Below are 22,607 nucleotides of genomic sequence, written 5' to 3' on the forward strand. Positions count from 1 at the left end.
TTCCCTTGGATTATAACTATTTGGAGAAGGAAGCGCGCCGCCTCCCCGCCCACATTATGGGTGGTTATATAAATAAATATATGTTTTCCATTTCAAGTTGTGTTTTCTTTTGCTTTTTCATATTCTAAATTCTTATTTTTCTATTTGTGTGTTGAGGTGTTCGCAAGAAGGGAACGCTTAAACACATACGCCATTTGGTCAGGCCTGCTATTATCAGCTTAGTTTATAGTTAGGTTTTTTTCAAACACCGTCCCATCATCCTTTCTTCATTGCTAATTTATAATCATCATATTATAGATTATTCTCTTCATTCATTCCCCTTAGGCGGCCTACCGCACCCTAGTTTTTGCCAAGTGGAAGCCAAAGGGGGAGGTAAGGGGAGATGGATCATGTTACTCCATGCACATGTACGTGCTTGTAAATGTACATGAAAAAGAGAAAGGTGGGGGGGGGGATCTCCTATGTATGAGTGTCCATGTGTGTATTGCATGCAAGGAAGACACTAAAGGGAGAGAGCACACAGGGATGTGTGATAGAGAGAGAAATAATATATATGCAGAGAGAGAGAGAGAGAGAGAGAGAGAGAGACATCGCATGGCCACTCATCTGGCTACATTGTAGAGTAAACTGAGCACAGAAGCCAAGGGGTGCCTATGGGGGAGGAGGTCTTGAAACATGAAATTGTATTTCTCCTGGTTAATGACATATTAAGATTCCAACCTTGAGACCTAGTGGAGCGAGTCTCTACCGCGTCGTAGCCGGGTCATGTTACTCGTGTTGGTAAAACAAACCAAGCCTTGGCTCCAATTTGTGCAATGTCGCCCTAATCTACGAAATGCCACTAATTAAACCACTCATTAAACAACCACTAATTAAACTCTAATCATCGGGTGTGGAAAAAGCTCGGCTTTTCGGAGAAAGGTTGGACGCCCACGCCCATGGCAGGAGTAGGAGCAGGAGCAGGAGCGACTTCGGTCGCACCGTTCTTTCCGCAGCTTTCTTTCTCTTCCATACCCAAGAAGTCAACCTTGTTGTCGCAAGATTTCGATGCTTTCGGATCCTTTTCTGGAAAATCACGTTGCGCGAAAACTGGGTTTCAAAAGCGCAACTTTTATGGGAAGCGGACTTTCGCTTACGTTGGCAAATTTGCAGGGGTCGTAGGACGGGCAGCGGTGAATGATGCTTCTTGTGGGTAAGTAGCGCAGTTTAACAGTGCGATAGTCCAGCAGCTATTTATCGCTGTTGATTTTCATTGTTTCTGTACAATCCAGTGAATACACCACTATATCAGCAAAGAAGGGAGCTCCACCTATTATGCCTGCTATCATTACACCAGCAGGTGCTATGGATCTGTCGTCTGTTTTACTGCGAAATCGCATCATATTCATCGGTCAGCCCGTCAATTCACAAGTGGCACAGCGAGTTATATCGCAACTTATGACGCTTGCAGCTATTGATGAAAACGAGGACATTCAGGTGTCTCTACTGAGCTGCTGTGGTTGTAAGCTACGTGCTGTTAGTTAAGCTCAGTGAGAACCCATAACATTTGAGTGAGCTTGGCTGGCTCTGCTTAGGGCAGTATGCGATTCAAGACTTTTATTTTGTTTATCACTATCTTTATTCGGAGAGACTTAAGTTAGCTATTGGTCTTCAGTTTGCAAAATTTAAAGCTTTGGGGCGCTTCAGATGGTATGCAGACCTCCCAGTTTGTTAAAAATTTTGCGAAGGAAAGGCCGAACTTGACTGACTGCGTTACTGGGTCAATTTGATCTTTCAGATGTACATTAATTGCCCGGGTGGAAGTACTTATTCTGTGTTGGCCATCTACGACTGCATGTCTTGGGTAATGTTCCTTCTTTGCCTGCCTTGCCCTCTATCTAAAGAGCATGGGGACGAGATGTAGAAATGTGTGTGTGTGTGTGTGAGAGAGAGAGAGAGAGAGAGAGAGAGAGAGAGAGAGAGAGAGAGAGAAGGGGCAAGGGAAGAGAGAGAGAGAGAAGGGGCAAGGGAAGTCATGCAGCGAAAGCAGGACTGATGGCACAAATAAAAAGCTAGAGACAAGTGTCAAGGAAATTGCAATTTGGGAAAAAGCACAAGCAGGTGCTTCGAATCATCAACCTCTCAATTTGAGAGCATGTAATGGTATGACTGAGTCCTGATACAGCTTGGAAGGTCTTGAAAGACCTATACAGCAAGAATACACTCCGTATACTTGCCTCAAAGAATAGGTTATACTTAGTAATTTGTGAGACAGGTCGAGACTGAAGAGATTGCTGACTCTCGGTTTCAAAATTAAGGAGAGTTGGACTTCATGATGAACACAATTTGATGGCAAGATTGAAGAATCTGACTTGGATAAGATATTCTTTAATGGAGTGAACCAAACCTTTTAGTTATGTGTGAGTAATCTTAAAACTCTCCGGGGGTGCCAGTGGCAAGCTGTGGCATTGTCGGAGAAACTATGCATGTATTATCTACTAAAATAATGGCTCTGATAACGTGAGTTAAAGCGAGAGATGTTTTCCCTTCCTCTGGATCCCACAACCCTTCAGCAAGGAACCTGAGTATATAAGGAAATCACAGATACAAGCTAGAGCATGCACATGAATCAAAACAGCCAAAACATGTATAACAGAATGCTCCAAAATAGGAAACCCTGATATGAAATCTAGTGCACAACCTACCACCATCTAGCAACTTGGGTGCTGCCTAGATGTGGACTGTTGGCGCTTCTGGATGCTGATCTTTAACTCCTCAGGAACCTCTCATCCTTGTCAACCTGCGTGCTCATATATAGCTTCCGTGGGCTGGCAAAGTGCTGCCCCAACACCTCTCCTTCCAGTTCTTCTTCCTGCTGAAGATCTGCTGCCATGGAGAGCAGTGACTGGATTCCTTTGGAGGTCATTGAGCCCCCTTTATATAGGGCTGGCTATGCCTTTGATCTGCCGACCAAGCCTCAGCCACAGCCGACCTGAGCAGGCCAACCCTGCCCTAAATTTGCCCCGAGTTGCTGTTGTATGGCCAACCTCCTGTTTGGCTCGAACGGCTTCTGCAGCCTCTGCCGACTGTCTGCCTGCTGCCGACCTTCCTGTGCACTATAAAACCTCCTATGCCCTGCCATTTGCAGGACTATTGCTCCTTGGATCTGCCCAATCTGTAGGCCCAGATGCTACTCCACTTGTGCACACAAGTATACTGAAATAGACAAACAGATCTGGAGAGATATGCAGCATGTGGTAATCAATCCTTGTGTCCCCCTCTGAAAATATGTATAGGCTGGTGTCCATATACTATGAGAGAGAACAATCCTCATCAAATAGGCGTGATGGAGTCTGTTTGACTCCATATAAATTATAATGCTTAATGAAGTCAAAGTATTTCTTTCTCATTCTAGAAATAAAGACATTATAGCTGCTCCATGTAGACGTGTTCATCTGATATATGGGCCGTGATGTGTTGCCAATGTGCTATGGGTGTCCAAACCTAGAAAATAAAGACATTGTAGCTGCTCCATGTAGACTTCCTCCTCCACATTCATCTGATACATGGCCCACTGGTGATGTGTTGCCGATGTGCTATGGCTGTGCAAATCATTGTCATCCTGGCTGTCGAGGCAAATTCTCTTAGTGGTCGAGACTTTCAGCTTGTGCATAAGTCGGTTCTCATACATGTCCAAAATGCAACTAGACTTGTACTTGGTCTTTTTGGTGCCCAGGCTTTCTGTCTGTCGATGAAGTCCCAAGTGTGATTTCTTAGAATGAGTTCCATCTCTGCCTCTTGTAGATCTGTTGGAGGTCAACATCTCCTGCTGTCACATTGTAGAGAGAGAGGGCCTTGCTTGTGGGTGTGCCTGCCCCGTGAGGGGTTAGGGTAGGCTGGGTGAGGGCCTTTGCTATGGGTGTGCCTGCCCCTCGTGAGCGTAGAGTAGGGTATGACTAAGATCAGACTTGCCTACTGTGGAAGCTCCACCTGGGGTTCCTCTGGGCCTGCTGGTTGCCTCGTGTCTGCCCCTGTTCTGGTGCATTTTGCTGGGCACTGTTGGAAGCCTGTGTGGCTGCCCATGGAGCTGCAAGTCTGCCCCTATGAAGGCCTCTTGTAGGCTGAGGTGGCGCCTTGATGGTGGGCCTGGCAGGAGGGGTTCACCTCCCCTAAATGGCTGGACAGTCCATGAGGAGGGCTGGAGGGTGCAGTCCTGTTGGCAGAGCGGGGATGAGCCCCCATAGGCTGCGCAGCAGCCCCTTTTGTAGGGCTGCAGGCTCGGCTTATAGGCAAAGGGGGAGAGCCCTCTTATAGGCCCGTGTGCCAGCCCTTGTAGGCTGAAGGGTGGGGTCAGCCCATCTTAGACTGTTTGGTTGACCCCTAGAGCAGGGGGTTGCCCCCTTGTTACAGCCGACTAGGGAGGGGGAGGCTGCCTATTTACAGGCCCCCCTTCCCTCACTTGTTGTCATCTCAGTTTGAAGCATTGGTGCCTATCTATAGTAGAGGTTTTCCCCACCGTTCTTGGGGGTTTTGTCCTGAGATCTGTTGCAGTCTCTTGTGCAGTTTCACTTATTGAACCGAGCCAGATGTCAAGCACTTCTATATCTCTGAGCCTGCATGCTCCACCTCAAGCGTATGTAGACTCTGTCCAGAGTGGTTCTCTCTACCTTACTGCCTGTAGATCAGCTTAGGTAGGCAGCACTTACTAGCTCAGTCTGCAGCTCTCTGTAGGTCTCCTTCACCTCCTGGGAGTAGGCCCAAGAAAGCCCTAACTGCTGCTCCTGTCTGCTGTAGGCTTGCTGCTCGAGAGGATAATGATCACAACACCTCGCTGCCCTAGAAGACAGCCAAGGTCCAGCCTCTAGGGAACTCAGTCTGCAGCACACCTTCCACTCTCCTTCACCCCTAGTGTGAGGCCCAAGGGAGTGGCTTCTGGCTGCTCCTGTCTGCTCCTGCTCTTGAATGGTTGGATGAATTATGAGGCCCAGGGCCTCTCCTTTTATAGGCCCAAGGCCTGGTCAAAATAGCCGACTGGTGAGCCCTATCTTGGCCGAGTCAGTTTGGCTTAAAACCGACCTGGTTGGCTGCCCCTACCAGCCCAACCAGGGCCCTATATAAGGGTCTTTACTAGGCCCTTTACAGCCTTTGTTCCAGGCAGGGACCCAGCCCTCTTGACCAGCCTAACCAAGGCCTGGTTGGCGCTCAGCGAGCCCCAACCAGCCCTACTGTTGGCCGACCTGTTTGCTGATCTGTCCCGCCATATTCCTGCGCCATCTTTATAGGGTATGTTGCAGGCCATGTGCCTACCCACACTCCTCGCCAGATAGCTCACCATGTAGGCGCCTGTACCTCGGGATACCTCGCCATCTTGTGCTGCTCCAGATCTGCCTCTTCCAGGCCAGATCTATGCCATGTATGTATCGCCATGTGTTGCAGCCACTTTGATGCCTCCAGGTACTTTCCTTTTTCTCTTTGATCTCTGCCCCCATGGCAACCCATCTTGCTGCCCATGTGGCCATCCCTTAGGACCCAGGTCCCCCCGCCCCCCCCCCCCCCCAATGCTCTCTTCATATGGGGGCTTACAGATGGGGAGGTGACCTTTCCAACAGATAGTGCAGTCATACACATATTTGGGAGTAGTCTTCACAGGATGCCTGTTCACTATGACACATGCAGCCGAGGCACGACTCACACGGGGACGGGGTGCTTTGGCCCGACTTGGAGAGACATTGTTTCCAGGCACACTTCTAGGATCCATCGACGAAGTGTTGGCTTTTCGATACGCTAGTGCGACCGACTGCCATATATGCAGCACCCTTATGGGGATGTGATCTACCGATAGCAATGTGTGTGTAAGGGGATCCAGACACAAATGTTAAGGCCTTTATTTCGACTGTAGAATAGAGCATTTTATGCCAGCAGTCAATGGATGTATTTGTAGTTGCTGCTAGCTCTTTTACATTTAGGCTGGTACTTTTGAAACATTACTTTTTAACAATGTCCAACACATGCCATGCTGTTTTAGTGAGTGATGCAGACTAACACTTAGTATTGTCTAAGAGGCTCTGGTGAAGTGGCCTGTCTGTAGCGGCCTCTGCAAATGGTCCAAGACTGAGTACTTTTATATGCTTAATGTGATAACAAGCCAGGGCTTCTGATAAAAATGAATGGCTTCCGTGCTTGGAAGAGATTTGAGCAACTACAGGTGACCATGGGATCTAGGATGATTCGGAGCAAGCCCTTAGTCCCGCATGAGATAGTATAGGCAGAGTTCGCCATGACACTCCTACAGATTGATGCCATCTTTCAAACAGCGACTCAAGATGGGAGTGGCTTCGGCCCACTATCACGATTGATCCATTTCTTGCATTGGGCTCTATCTGCTTGAGATGCGCTAACACAGGGAGACCTTGCTACGACAGATCAGAGAGCAGCAGAAGGCGATCACACCATAGGATGCAGAGGTTGACCACACACAGCGGCACGTCACATATTTTTATGCATTTAAGTCAGCTCTAGGACATTGTGGGGTGGAGAGGAGGAGCTAGCTGCTATGCAGGCAGTCTGGATTACCTAGAGACGATTGCAGAGGCCACCCACGACACAGAGAGCCCCAAAGCACACTCGATTGAGGTTTGCCCTATCACAGCTTTCCTTAGCGGGGACCGCCTGAGACGAGGTCATTGTGAACATAGCTCAACGGGTTCAGAGATCCAGGAGACCACGCCCCCCTCCAACACTGCAGTATGAGACAGCCAAATAGACTCCGATTTGAGACATTTTCACCGCTCATAGACAAGCCACGACAGTGCTGGGTTTTGGTTTCTGAGTTTACAGTTCTCAGCCTGCTCCAGATAGTAGATAGCACATGATATGATATTTTTGTACTTGACTTTGCTTGAGCCATTGAACTCTCTTTATTTCAGCACAGTACTCAGCAAAGGTCTTAGTGCGCCCTTTGCCTCAGCCCCAAGCAGTAGTGGGAGGAGAAACTGCAAGTGCATCATCTGATGATTTCTATGAAAAAGACCACGAAACAGCATGCCAGATAATCTCAAGGCACACTCATCTTCCCTATCTCGGACTGCACACTTGTCATCTTCAAAGACAACCTGAAATCCTCTTTTATTGAGAGAGGACACTGAAAATGCAGAATGCAGAGTTATGACATGCTAGATATGGGCATATGAGTTATGGCAGCTTGATGACCCTTCAAAAACATTCCATGGTTGATGCTTTGCCTCTTTTGGAGTCACCCTTCCCTCATGCCTGTGAAGTGTGCATACTTGGGAAGATGCACAGGTTTCCCTTCAAGAAGAATGGTGCGATACGAGCTATTCGAAAATTACAGCTCATTCGTAGTGATGTCTGTGGTCCCATGAGGACTCCTGCATTGGGTGGTTATCTCTATTATGTGACATTTATTGATGACTACTCAAACTACACTTGGGTTTATGGTTTAAAGAAAAAATCAGATGTGTTTGAGCATTTTCGACACTTTGTGGCAAAGGTTGAGAATGACATTACGCACGGACAAAGGGGGGGAGTATATGTCTCATGGATTTGAGGCTTATTTGAAAGAGAAGGGCATCACACATCAGCTTACAGTGAGGCTTACCCTCAGCAAAATGGCAAAGCTGAGTGGAAAAATCAAACTCTTATGGAGATGGATCTTACAAGCAAAAAGTTGCCTCACCGGTTTTGGCTTGAAAGTCATATGTGTGCCAACTATGTTTTGAATCGAGCTCCCACTAAGGCTTTGAGAACAAGGAATCCTTATGAAGTTTGGCATGGGAGAAACTCCTTCGTGTCTTTGGATGTGTTGCATATGCCCATGTGCCTAACATAAGTTGTCAGACAAGGCACTTAAATGCATCTTTGTTGGGTATAGTGTAGAGAGCAAAGTTTACAGTCTCTACAATCCTGCTTCATGCAAGATTTTTGTCAGCAGAGATGTAATCTTTTTAGAAAATTCAGCACATAATTTAATGTTCCAGCTTCTTCTACATCAGATGATGTTTTTGAGGAATTACTACCCATTGCATTGGGTTCTGGAGCTGAAATCCCTACTGAAAAGTCAGATTTTACAGCAAGCTCCTCTTGTTCCACATGGCCCGATTCAGCCACAAGCTGATTTTGTTCCCCCACAGGTAGTGGAAGATGCCATCAGACAGGAAAGGACAGAAATACACGCAGCAAAATCAGTTCCACAGTGGCTGCTCCAAACTCTCAAGGAGAGTAAGATGGATGCTCCTTTGCATGGTAGAACTCGCAGTGCATCTAGACATGATGAGGGGTTGCATTTTTGTGATTAAGCTTTTGCAGGTACTCTTCTTGATGAGAAAGAGCCTGATACTTTTGAAGAAGCCAAGGATAATGTGCATTGGATGCAAGCCATGCAAAATGAGTTGTAGTCCATTGAGAAAAATCAGACCTGGAATCTTGTGGATTTGCCACCGGGAAAGAATGCCATAGGCACCAGATGGGTTTTCAAAGTAAAAAGAAAGTTAGATGGGTCCATTGATAGGTACAAGGCTTGCCTAGTTGCAAAAGGCTATGCTCAGAAGAAGGGCATTGGTTATGAGGAGACATTTGCTCAAGTATGTGTGGGTGTGTGGATTTGTATGTGTGAGAGCATATTTTTATACTATGGTCTATACCCACTATTGGGCGCTGATGACGTCAGTGGGGATGTCATAGTAGCTAGTCCTTGCTATGCATGATGGAGTTTATGGTTTTCAACCTTGTGAGTGACTATCATGAGATTGAAACTGCACTATGTTGTGTTTTTAGAGGATGAGTTTGGGAATGTTCCTGGATTCATCTAGGTATATGCTTCTGCCGTATTAGCGGACATGCAAATTTCACCTTGTGAAGTTTTCGTACAAGTTGCGGCGTGCTGGTATTGTGATGATTCTTTCTATCTTAAATGGTGTGTTGCCCTATCAGCTAGATTTAGATTTAGATGCTTGTAGGGGAGAGACTAAAATGAAAACGTTTATAGACTTCACAAGCAGTTGTAGCTTGAATGAAGAGATTTTGGACTACCTTTTGATTAGCCTTCTCCTTTAGTGCTAGCCTTCGTCATGGCTGAGTTTGCCCTTCACCTCCGGAGTGCCGACAGAAACTCAGTACGAAGACTTTGTATAAATGGATGCTCAAGTATGTGTGGGTGTGTGGATTTGTATGTGTGAGAGCATGTTTTTATACTATGGTCTACACCCGATGACGTCAGTGGGGATGTCATAGTAGCTAGTCCCTGCTATGCATGATGGAGTTTATGGTTTTCAACCTTGTGAGTGACTATCATGAGATTGAAACTGCACTATGTTGTGTTTTTAGAGGATGAGTTTGGGAATGTTCCTGGATTCATCTAGGTATATGCTTCTGCCGTATTAGCGTACATGCAAATTTCACCTTGTGAAGTTTTCGTTCAAGTTGCGGCCTGCTGGTATTGTGATAATTCTTTCTATCTTAAATGGTGCGTTGCCCTATCAGCTAGATTTAGATTTAGATGCTCATTGGGGAGAGACTAAAATGAAAACGTTTATAGACTTCACAAGTAGTTGTAGCTTGAATGAAGAGATTTTGGACTACCTTTTGATTAGCCTTCTCCTTTAGTGCTAGCCTTCGTCATGGCTGAGTCTGCCCTTCACCTTCGGAGTGCTGACAGAAACTCAGTACGAAGACTTTATATAAATGGATGCTCAAGTATGTGTGGGTGTGTGGATTTGTATGTGTGAGAGCATATTTTTATACTATGGTCTACACCCATTGTTGGGCGCTGATGACGTCAGTGGGGATGTCATAGTAGCTAGTCCTTGCTATGCATGATGGAGTTTATGGTTTTTAATAATGTGAGTGACTATCATGAGATTGAAACTGCACTATGTTGTGTTTTTAGAGGATGAGTTTGGGAATGTTCTTGGATTCATCTAGGTATATAGACATTTGCTCCTACTTCCAGGATAACCACTATCATATTAGTTATAACTATGGCTGCACATTTTGATTGGAATGTCCATCAGTTGGATATAAAAACAACATTTCTTAATGGAGACTTGTTGGAAGAGGTTTATGTCAAACAACCTCCTGGCTTTGAAATCTCGGGTAACGCACATAAAGTTTGCAAGCTGAATAAAGCTTTGTATGGGCTGAAACAAGCCCCACGTGCATGGTACTCCAAGATTGATGCCTTTTTGACTAGGAAGGGGCTTCATAATAGCCCAACTGAAAGTACCCTCTACATCAAGAAGGATGGGGGGGATATTTTGGTCATCATTCTTTATGTAGATGACATGCTGCTCATAGGGTCACATTGAAGGAAAAATTGCAGATTTCAAAGCTGAATGAAAAGCTACATTTGACATGTCAGATTTGGGCATGTTATATTTTTATTTGGGATCTAGTTTATACAAGAGAGACGTGGCATTATCCAAGTATGTGCAAAAGCTCTTGGATCGGCTCAACACACAAGATTGCAAGCCTACAACCACTCCATGGAGCCAAGGCTGAAGCTTACTATATATGATGCAGGAGATGGCACACTCTATAGCTAGGTTGTTGGATGCCTCATTTGTTTGTGCAATACATGGCCCGATATTCAGTTTGCAGTATCTCAGGTAAGCAGGTATCTGCACAGTCCAAAGACAGCACATTGGCAAGTTGTAAAACGGATTTTTCGTTACTTGCAATGCACAAAGTCTTATGGCTTGATGTTTCCTAGGGGGAGTGACTTGCAGATGCATGCCTACAGTGACTCAGATTGGGTTGGAGATTTTGACATTAGGCAGTCCACAAGTAGTAATTGTTTCTTTTTGGGACATGCTTGCATTTCTTGGTTAAGTAAGAAACAATCTACTGTGGCTACTTCCTCATGTGAAGCTGAGTACAGGGCAGCTTTCACAGCAAGAGTCGAGTGTGTGTGGCTACGCCGCTTATTTGCTGATCTTCACCTATCATTGGAGAGTCCTTCTCCAATTCTCATTGATAGTTAGAGCGCTATAGAAGTTGCAAAGAATCATTTTCATACTCGCACGAAGCACATTGAGGTTCATTATCATTATGTCAGAGAGAAGTTGCATGGAGGGGAGATCAGTATGATCTATGTCTCCATGCATGACAATGTTGCAGACATCTTCACCAAAGCACTTCCACGTGAGAAGCTTGAGGCATTTCGCAATGCCCTGAACTTATCTCCTTTTGGTGATTGATCTTTTCCTTGTACATCATCACATTGGCAGTGCAAGGGGGTGTCGGAATTATTGCCATAATTCATGGCAGTGACCAATGTATGACTAATAAGTGGGTTAGGAGCACTTTTCCCTATTAAGAGGTTTTTCTTCCTAACCACAATTAGGATCCCTAACTACAATTAGTGGTTAGTAGTTAGGATAGGGTTTTGTCACTTGGACAAAACCCAAGGCTTGTATGTTGTTTTCTATCTCTTCAGTATAGTGTGTGCTCCTACTCTCTCCAGCTTTCTTGCTCTCTTGCTCATACATACACATTCTCACATGGAATGCATTGATAGCTTTTAGTTGGACACAGATTTTGGGAAATTCCTTAGCCTTATGCCTTAGCCTTGCCTTGGCAGTTGCGTTCTAGTGTGTGCTTGGGATTGGATGCCTATTGAAGCCAGGAATTGGCTTGGACAGTGGATTTGCCAGTGAAGCAGAGTGCTAGGGGTGAGCCCTTGTTGTAAAAGCATTTTCCATTGCTAGAAGAATTAAATAAATACTGAAAGGGGCGCCAAAGCATTTGGGGCAAATCTGCGTCTCGTGTGTATGGTTTATGAGCACACTCTAGCCTTCCTTTTGGTGTGTTTAAAGTTGGTTTCTCAATGATATTTAACTAGTGGAAGTGGCTGGAAATGATGCATTGTGGCTGTGATTGATGTGGATGACTAGTTAGTTATAGTTTACTACCCTTTAGCTTGCTAGAGGCCGGTTTCAGCCTATTCCCGTGCCTTCTTGCACGGTTCTGACCTTCTCTCATCTCTTGGAGCTATCAGATCTGAGCAACGAGATTCTTTCATTGTTGTGCTTGCATCTGCATCATGTATACTATGGTAGTTGGATCATGGGGTGCTGCTGGCCGGGCCCACTTGGTGTGGACATCACCTTTTCGTCCATGCCGGAGTTGGAAGGTGTCCCATTGCTTGTGGTTTACTTGCTGGAGCGTGTCATTTCCATACATTGGAAGACCCTATTCACAAGCTTAGGAAAGAAAGCTAGAGCTTGATTGTAGGCCATCTCCTGGTGGTTCTAGTGATGCCCTGTAGGCCATGGTATGTGCCTTGTAGGCATAAATATAGGCACTTGTAGTGTTAGTGCCTTTTAGGCCACATAGGACACTTAGTCCTATGTGACACCTAGGACACTTAGTCCTAGGTCTAGGTACTTGTACCTTGTACTCTTTTTTCATTATCCAAGTTTGAAGTGACGGCTAAGACTTGTGCGACGCTTTGCTACCTGCACTCTCGCTCTCTCTCAATCGATTCTACAGTGGTATCAGAGCTGAGGTCTACACTTGGCTTCCAGCTCTCCTCAGCCTCTGGAGTCCTCCATTGCTCATTGGGAGTCTGCTCCTCTGTTGGTCGTCACTGCTTTAGCCTGTTCGCCGTACAGACTCACTAGACCTGTGCTCTTGCCCTCGGATTTGCGTCGCTCATAGCTTTCAACAGCCTCAGCTGCGCTCCCCGTACAGTCCGTACGACTGTACGGACTTTCGTTCGGATCACGTACAATTCCCAAGTCTTTTCGCCCAGCTGCGTCCCTAGCTGTTCTGCTCGTCACATCACCTTCCGTACCTGCGCCTGTACAAAGTACTTGCGTCGTACTTGCGTTGTACAACAGTGCTTGCACAGCAACTGTTCCGTACAGTCGTACCTACACACAGTACTTGTTTCGTACAAGTATACTTGCATAAGTACACAGTTTCGTACAAGAGTGCATGCAGACGTACAGGTCTCCCGTAGAGATTTTCGTACAGGTGTACTTGCATCGTACATGCTCAGTACATGTTCATCTGCTCCGTACTTGTTTCGTACGTTCTTCCGTACGGTCTCACCTATAGATCAGACGTCAGCAACTTGTACCTACATTCCGTACACACGTGACTGTAGATCAGATTTCCGTACAGCTTGTACTTGCTCCGGGAGTTCCGTACAGGTTTCGCATGTTCGAAGTTATTTACAGTTTGGGGGCTTTTGCAGGACATTGGCAAATTTGGGGCTTCCAGTTCTTTTCATCTTCTTCAGCCCACAGTGGCTTGTATGGGTTACATATATCTTGTATCTTGTCTCATAGACCCGCGAGGTCTCTAGAAGATGTTGATACACCTTCCCTTTTTTTTTCTCTCTCTCTCTACTCCGTCAACTATCTAACGACGTGGACACATGTACTGAAATGAAAGGCCCAAAGACTCCTGCGATTGGGGATGCGGGATTGGGTTGCAAGCACCCCCGTTCTGTAGGGATTATTTACTTTTATTGTACATTTGCCAAAAGGCTGGGAATGCGACTATAGTGAAGGGCTGTCCCTTCCTGTAATGGGAGAGAGGCAGACTTTACTTTTCTCTCTCCACCTATTTGTTGCTCAAGGCTGCTGGGTGCTTTACTGAAAGCTGGAACTACTGCCCCTGTGCCTACAAATAGCCCCTTCCTGCCTGATACTCTGCCCTGCCTGTATTGCTGCTGCTGCCCTGTCCAGGAGCCAGCCCCATTGCTGCTGCTCCACGTGGCTGTTTAAATGCATGGATAGCCATAGCCATGGGCCTTAGATGCCCGTGACAACAGAGGTTTTGGGGACTGGGATGAAGCTGCAGGAAAGGCTTTAGAGCGAAACATAGATGAGAGAAGTGCAAAGGGATGGCTGAAACTGAAATTACAAATTTCTAGTAGGGTAGATGTAACTGAATGCTTGCAACTTGCAGCAGGAGGTAGAAAATCAGCAGCAATCACAGAGGGAAGGGATACACAACCTGCAGGAAGCTGGCAGGAGTTGACAAATGGGCAATTGGAGATCCAGCGACAGGGATATCAACAGTCTGTTTTTAGGAGTAGGGTGCTTTAAAGAATGGCAAAATTTCTAGGGCTTGAACTCCTTTGCTATCCTGCAAACAATCAGGGTTTATAATATATGTGAATTCAAGCAGCTTTTCAAAACTTGGCCCGTGACTCCTATACCCATACACAATAGCTAATTTAAAGTTTAAACAACTCCCAAGGGTCCTAGCACTATCTTCAGAACGTCTGAAACTCATACCTCAATGTAGAACTTGAACCCAGATTTCCTGAACATGTGCTTGTGTTCTAGGCTAATCTTGAGTGCTTAAAATGCCATTGTGTCTAAATATTCCTAGGGTAAAAAAGTATGAGAGATTATATTTTAGTAGTCCTAGTGCAGTCCTAGCACTCAACCATGGTCTCAGTTTGCCTCCACCTATATGCAGCGCCTTAAAATAAGCAAACTTTACGCAAATTAATAATGTGTAAGAAAATCAGGAATAATGTTGTTTTGACATCTGTTCTCTCTTTGTTAAAGTATGGAGCCAAACTTAACACATTGTGACTTCTCTCTACGAGCTTGTTCTCGTGTTCAGATAAAGCCGAAAGTAAGCACAGTGTGCTTTGGAATTGCAGCGAGTCAAGGTGCACTTTTGTTAGCAGGTGGAGAAAAAGGGAAGCGTTTTGCCATGCCAAATGCTCGAATAATGATTCACCAACCACAAGGGGGATGTGGGGTATTGCTGCTCCCTCTATGGTCCCTTTTGCACTTGAATTTCGTCTTCATTCAGAACATTCTAGACCATGTGTAGTGTCTCTCTTATTTTGGCAATATATAGGTATGTGGAACCTTTGTGTGGTATCAAATAACATTGCTAATTATCACAGCATTGTAAGCATCGGTTGGATCCCAAAATTACTTCACTAATTCCAGGTTCATAGTTAACTTGCGCACACCTACACACATGCAGGCATGCATGCACACGCACATCTATTATTACACCCCCAATCTACCTACCTACCTACCTACCTACCTATCTATCTATCTATCTATCTATCTATCCACACACACACACACACATGTGCACGCGCACACACACACAAAACAATGCATGCATTACACCCCCTCTTTATCTATCTATCTTTATACATACACAAACACACACATACATGCATGCATGCATTACACCTCCTATCTCTTTATCTATATGCGCGCTTGCGTGTGCGCGCACACACACATACACATGCATGAATGTATGCGTTTATGTGTGTGTGTGTGTGTGCGCACGTGCACGTGTCTTTGTAGATAGATACATAGATAGGGGGGGCATGCGCCCACCTATGCATGCATGTTTGAAGGATACATAGGATATACAATGCTTTAAAAGCTTGCAAGATGTTATGCAAGGTGCAAAAGCAAATTCTCTACAAAGTATCTTTGCAAACTAGTCAAACTGTGGTGGCTTTACATTTTTCTTTTCTTTTTGTGTCTAAGACTCAAGAATACTTTTTGGATGTAAGAGTTAAGCTAATTTCTTTGCGTACTAGGATGAATGGGGAGCTGTATGATATTGGCATTATACATTGGTGGCGATCTTGACACACACTGAGGGTGAAACTATAGTTGACATCTATTGTCTTGCTTCAGGTGATAAGGTCTGTCAGAAAGGAAGGGGCATATACTTTGGTTAAGAGTGACTTTAGATTGGAGTGCAAACATCCTCCACGTGGGCTTGCCTAGGCTTTGAGGCTGGTCTTTATCATCAATTTTCTCTACTTTTTGTAAATATGTAGCGGGAGATAGACTATCCTCACTCTCTCTTGCTCACTAACTGCAAACGGCAAGATGATGCACTCAATACACAAAGTGATGCTGTGGATGTGAGTGAAAGAATCAGAGGGAGAATATATAATTGAATGCCCAAAGGGCTGAATACAATTGTATGGAGGGGCTAAAACCCTCAACTGCAAAATTGGAAAGAAACTAGACTACCTAGAGGAGGTGAATCCTAGCTAAATCCCTGTAGAGGCTGAGGCACCCTGCTGGTCTGCTGCGGGGGAGCCTGTCTACTGCTGCATTGAAGGCTTGGAAGGCCTGAGGTTGGGATTAGAAGTGAAGGCCAGGGGGGCTACTTTTATAGGCCCCCTTGGGTCTCAAACTGATCGACCAGTAGGCTTCTGGCCCATCGACCAGGCTCCTCCCTCACCGACCTGCTGGTACTGCTGAGCTGCCCCCTGATGTGGCAGCCGACTGGCCACGTGGCAGATGCTGACATCAAAGCTGCCACGTGGCAGCTTCTGCGCTGCCTGCATGTCCTTGTGCGCTGCCTACGTGTCCAGTACCTACTGGTTGACTGTGTGGCAGTCCTACGTGACAGCTGCCGATGTGGCTGCCTGCGTGGCAGGCCACGTGCTTGCCTACATGGACTGCTTGTTGAGTTGGTTGCCTGCGTGGCAGTCTAGCATGGCCACCGGCTGTGGATACATGTGACATCCCCTTTTGCTGAAACTCGAACTAGGGTATGAAAGTGGTCTCCCGTCGTGCTGATGGATGTACCTAGTTCATGAATCCAAAAATGGTTGCTAAGCGCATGAATCCTGATCTGCAGGTACTGAATTCCTGGATCTGGTGCTAAGTTCTGGTAGGCATAGGTGCTGGGGGTTAATACTCCAGGATGATGCTCCCTGTGGTCTCCCTCGGTGCATATAGGTGATAGGGACGGAGGAAGACTGGGTTTGAGAGCGGCATCCTGGTCTTGTTGTAACCCTATTGCTTGTTGTAATACTGTGTCTTGTTGGTGCGGATCTCGAACCCCTTGAATGACTGATATCAAAGGTTGAGGCGGAACCCCCTTAATCCAATAGATGAACTTGGGCCCATGTTGTGGGAGTTTGACATCCAAGCCTTGGTGCTAATATTTTGGTCGGACTTCAAACTAGTGCCACCATCGTGCTCCCAAGATGACGTCCGCTACCGATCCTGAGTGGCCGATTGTGTACCCACCCTGAGATCTTCAGAGTGGCTGAAACTACCTGATGTTGCTCTCTATCTGTTGCCCTGGAAATGTACCATTCAAGGTGTCACGATTTGTGACGTATTCCTTTCTCTATATCTTAGACTTATGGATGGTTTGAAGAATGGACACTTGTGGAAGGGTATGCCCTTTCCCTTCACAAGAGACATTCTATTGAAGAGACACTCCCATTGTAATGTACCCTCTTATCAAGGGTCACACCTTTCACAAGGGGTACACACCTCTTCATGCACAAACACTTTGGAGTACACACCTTTTCATGTGTGACTCTTCACTTTCTATATAAGAGAGGCCCAACTGTATGGATGACACACTACAGACACTCAAGCAATACAAATATTCCTTGTTGCTATTTTCAGTCTTCTTTCTGTTCCTTAGCACATTTCTAAATATAGTAAATCTAGGATTTCTTACAGTGGTATGAGAGCAAATTTCGCTCCTGACTGTAGGAAATGCCCCCCACCTTCTAGTGCCGATCTGATACATTTTTTTCCGCTAGAAGGATATCCACGCACGTTGTGCATGGAAGAGATGGAGAGAATGAGCGTAAAATTTTTTAGCGCCAACCCCACCTAAAGTCATTAGTGGCCTCTCCATCTTCCTCACATCACGAGTTGATGTGAATGGACACGACAAAAATTGTGTCTGTTGATGTGCTTGGGCTGTTCCAAAACCAAGGGACACACCTTTTCCACCATCGGACACACATTTTGATGAAGAGTTTCTGACTCCTCACCCAAGGGATACACCCCATCGTGGAAAAAAGGACACATCTTTTCGTGTGGGGACACCCCTTCATAAAAAGGTACACCTATTCCAAGGGTCACACCCCTTAGAATAGGCACACCCTTTGGTACCAAGCACCACCCTACATAAGGGTACCTAGAGGGCCTAAAAAGGGCAACCAGCCCTAAACCTAAGGCTCAACTCAAGACTAACCTTACGTTCAAGTAGCCCAGCCTTTAATTTTTGGAAAAAATGTCTAGTAGTTATTGCAACCTTCGTAAATCGGTTTTTGGCATCTCGTAAGTCGCGCCTTCTTCTCGAAAGTCGTGCCTGCTGTTCCATACAGTCTATTCATGTCGAGCCTCTGCACAGCCATGGATGCGTTCCATCGCCCTGAAGAGTGACAGCCTAATGCCCATCTCTACACAGCCTGCTAGATCTCTTCACCTCGCCATCTTAGCCTGCGAACAAAGGCCTTGTTGTTCAGCAAATTCCCTCAGCCAGCCCCTTTTGTACAAGAAAACCTCACCTCTACACAACAGATCGAGATCTTGTGTGGTTCGTGGTTTTGCTGGCAACATCTTTCTACCCACAACCGGACTGTTTGGTTGCTGAATCGCCTCCCTCTACAGCCAACCCTAATTTCGAAATTTGAAGCCTGACATCAAGACCTCCTTCAACTCGCAATTGATGCTGTACTTTTTCCAGCCCGAAGCCCACCGTTGGTACACGCTTTTCAGCACAGTCGGGCAGATCTAATCTATTCCAGGTGGATTCTTTCCATTCTATTTCTAAGGATTCTCTTTCATATTGTTTGCCGCTCATTATCAAATTACAGCAAATGAAAGCCTCCTCCTTAAAGCATGGAAACCCTTGGTAATGCCCCAGTCCCTTCAAGGACACCTTAGGCATCATCTATCACACAATATCGTGTTCAGATTGCACAACCAGCCCATTTTGGAGCTTTTGCATCGTGGGTCTTCTGTGTCACGTGCCCTTCCAGTGACTTGGACCACATCCTATACCTTCTACGTGAGGCACCTCAATTACATTACTTCCTCAGCACAGTCTAGGTTGTGTTTCACAAGACATGTAGATACCTAGAATCCGATATTCCTCACGAGCTGTCCATCTTTGGAGAGACTTTTACCCCTTAGCTTCAGCATCTCCAGGGTACTCTCCACCTCCTTCAGCTCCCAGATATCCTCCTGCACAGGTTGTACCTTCCCCAAGATAGTATTTACACTCTAAAGATACTCCTTCTCCTGGATATCCTCCACTCCCGACAGCAGCTCCTTATCCCTTCTCAGATCCGTGGACTCTGTAACCTATACCTGTACTCTCACGAGCAGTAACACCCACTTCGGCATCACCAGTGTTACCTCAGACAGGACCTCCTTTACCAGATTTCCACGGGTGGTTCCATCCTGCCTTGCCTGCCTCCTTCAACATGAGCAACCTCAGGGAGCAGCCGGGATCTTCTATCAGGAATGGTACAAACTAAAGCGCAGGTTCGTGCTCTTCTCACAGGGACCTCAGATATGTCGCAACGCTTGCGTGCAACCTCTCCGGAGATCAGCGACTCAAGTCTAAAGAAGACCCCTGAAGTCAACTACAAGGCGAAGCACTACTTCAACTTCAAGTTTCCCAGCTTCAGGACAGCATCTCTGACTTGGTCCAGAAAGTCCAACAACTCCAAGATTATCACAGTATCACACATACAGAGGAGGACGTGATGCCATCGGACGACTATGTGGACTCGTTCCCACTTGAGGTAGAAAACACTGAACTCGGTGCCCTCTACCGCTTACTCCAAGCTTCCAAAACTAAAAGACTGGACATTAAACTTCCGAAAGCCTACATTGGTCAACGAAATCGCCGAACAGTTGACCAATGGCTCGCATGTACTTTGATACTGTTGACCTCACTGAAGGCAAAAAGATTGCCTTGGCAGCCTCCCTCCTCAAGGATACAGCTTTCCTATGGTGGCAATGACGCTTAAAGGATGGCAAAAGTGTGTTAACTTGGGAATGTTTTGAACACATGCTCTGTAAGCAGTTCGTACCTACCAATGCGGACTTCCAAGCACGTTCAAAACTCAGACAGTTGGAGCAAACAGGCTCCCTGTCTTCTTACATCTCTCAGTTCACCACATTGGTGCTGGAGATTGATGGTTTAACTGATGATGATTGCCTTCATGCTTTCATCTCAGACCTAAACCCCTCGTTACGCATTGATGTCCTCAAAGCAAACATCACCACCACAGCTGGTGCTATTGCTTATGCAGAGCGCATTACCGATTTCCAAAACACAGGGAAGCAGAGTGCTAATAGAACACATAACTCTACTATGGCCAAAGGTGCTTGCTCTCAAGATAACCCCAAGTTTAGAAAAACTCGGGTAATCAAGGTCAGTGACAGTCTCAAGATCCCCACAAGTCTCAGAAATCGTATGTTGGATCTTAACAGAAGCACTCCTCCAAGGATCGCGCCTCTTCTTCTTCACAAAGTCATGACCGTCATCCCCAACATAAAGGTGCGGCCACTGACAAGAAGAACAACTCCAGCACAAAAGGACTTTGTACCATTTGTACAGGCGACCATAGATGAGGGCTTTGTACCATTTGTACTGGCGACCATAGATGGTTCGATTGTCCCAAGCGACCAAAGCTAAATTCCAATATGGAACCTAGCACTTCCCAAACAGAAGATGTTACCCCAGCACAAGACAAGAAAGGCAAAGCTGTTCGAATGGCAAATACCATCCACATGAGCCTTGCCAGCAACCCTGAACCTTCCCTGCCACTCAAGTATTTTGTATCCAAGGATTGATTCGTGGAACAACGGTCACTATCCTCATCGACAGTGGTTGCTCTCATAACTTCCTAGCTAGTTCTATGGTCGACAAACTTCGGTTGACTACCAGTCCTAGTCCCATGGACTATCAGATTGAACTCGCAAATGGAACTACCTTCTTGTGCAACACCATGATCAAAAACTTGTCTTTTCGCATCCAACATTATACGGACAAGTTGAACTTCGACATCGTGCCTCTTTCTTAATCAGTTTTCGCAGCCATACTATCGAGTTTGTCCACCAGGGAAAACTTATTGAGCTAAGTGGTTCTAGGGACTATCCTTCAACCCCAGTTGCCTCTGTCCTACAAGTAAAGAAGTGGGTTTGTAAACATCAAGTAAAGACTTCACTTTTGTTGGTTACAATAGTAGAGGAGACACCAACAAAGGATCCTTCTGAATACCTCAACCAAACTCTTTTCCAGCCCTACTTTGATATTTTTCCACAGGAATTGCCAAAGCAATTACCACCTCGACGACCAGTGGATCACCCAATCGAACTTATTCGTGGTAGTAATCCACTGTCGAAACCTCCTTATTGGGTTTCTTACACTCAAAATGAAGAGATCCAAAGACAGGTGACCGAACTACTCGACAAAGGTTTCATTTGGCCCAGTCGCAGCCCTTTCGAATCTCCTGTACTACTTGTGGAAAAAAAGAATAAGTCAATGTGCCTCTGCATCGACTACCGAGCCCTCAACAAGCTCACTATCAAAAACAAGTATCCATTGCCTCGCATCGATGACCTCTTCGATCAACTTCTATCCGCAACATAATTCTCAAAGATTGATCTTCGTTCAGGTTATCATCAAATTCGCATACGAGAAGACGATGAGTACAAGACAGCTTTTCGAACAAAGTATGGACACTATGAATGTTTGGTCATGCCTTTCGGGTTAAACAATACCCCGGCCACATTCATGACACTAATGAACGACATCTTCAGGCCTTTTCTCGATAAGTTCGTCATCATTTACACTGATGACATCCTCATTTTCAGCAGATCCCTACATGAGCACAAACAACATCTTCACCCAGTTTTTGAGGTTCTCTGCGCAAATTCTCTCTACATCAACGTTGAGAAGGGTGAGTTCTTCAAGACCCAACTCGAATATTTGGGACATGTTATTGCAGCTCAAGGCATCTTTGTGGATCCCAAGAAGGTCGAGGTAATCCGAAATTGGCCTACTCCTAAGAATGTTCATGATGTCCGCTCTTTTCTCAGATTGGCAAACTTCTACCATACAAAGGTCTATCAGTTTTCCAAAATCGTAGCTCCTATGTCCGAATTATTGAAAAGCACAGCAGTTTTTCAGTGGCTTCCCGAAACAGAGTATAGTTTCTAACAACTCAAGCAAGCACTCACTACCACACCAGTTATGGCTATTGCTGACCCAAACCTTCCGTTTGAGGTCATGAAAGACGCTTCTGACATTGCTATAGGAGCAGTCTTGATGCAAGAAGGCAGAGTTATTACTTTTGACAGCCATAAACATTCCGATATTCAAACCTGATACCCGGTTTATGATAAGGAGTTTCTTGCCATTGTACATGCTTATTGCTCTTGGAAACATTATCTCATGGGAGCCGACTCGGTGGTCAAGACAGACCATCACTCTCTAAAGTATATCTTTACTTAGCCAGTCATGAACGCTTGACAAGCACGCTGGGTTGAGTTTCTGGCCAACTTTCACATGACCATTCAGTACATTCTAGGACCACGCAATGTAGTTGCAGATGCTCTCAGCAGGTTAACTCTAGCATCAGCTATGGTAATCTCTACATTATCTGTGGATGTTCCGAATTCATTCAAAGGAAAGTATTTCAATGATAAAGACTTTGGCACAGCAGTACAAGTTCTTTCAAAAGATCAACCTTCGACTTCCGAACAGAAGAATTTCTCATCCTATTCTTATACGGACGACCTTCTGTATTATCAAGATCGCGTCTGTGTACCACATGACAAGGATGTTCGACGTCTTTTGTTAAAAGAGCATCATGTAGT

The 22,607-nt window shown here is 45.7% G+C and overlaps 1 protein-coding gene across 3 annotated transcripts in view; it reads left to right on the forward strand.

Moving 5' to 3' along the window:
- Positions 1-896: 896 nt before the first annotated feature.
- Positions 897-22,607, forward strand: part of LOC147899768 (ATP-dependent Clp protease proteolytic subunit 6, chloroplastic-like) — an 81,229-nt gene continuing 59,518 nt past the window's right edge. For 2 of the 3 annotated variants that reach the window (XM_087376910.1, XM_087376909.1), the window contains exons 1-4: positions 898-1,192; positions 1,272-1,476; positions 1,778-1,843; positions 14,584-14,724. In XM_087376910.1, the coding sequence (XP_087233036.1) occupies positions 939-1,192; positions 1,272-1,476; positions 1,778-1,843; positions 14,584-14,724 (666 nt within the window). In that variant the 5' untranslated portion in view covers positions 898-938. Of the gene's footprint in view, positions 1,193-1,271; positions 1,477-1,777; positions 1,844-14,583; positions 14,725-22,607 lie in introns of all 3 variants that reach the window. The other variant, XM_087376911.1, reaches the window with a different exon arrangement.

Source organism: Dipteris shenzhenensis, chromosome 7, assembly GCF_047967505.1.
Source record: "Dipteris shenzhenensis isolate YYH24624 ecotype China chromosome 7, Dip_SZ_1.0, whole genome shotgun sequence".
Taxonomy (NCBI): Eukaryota; Viridiplantae; Streptophyta; class Polypodiopsida; order Gleicheniales; family Dipteridaceae; genus Dipteris; species Dipteris shenzhenensis.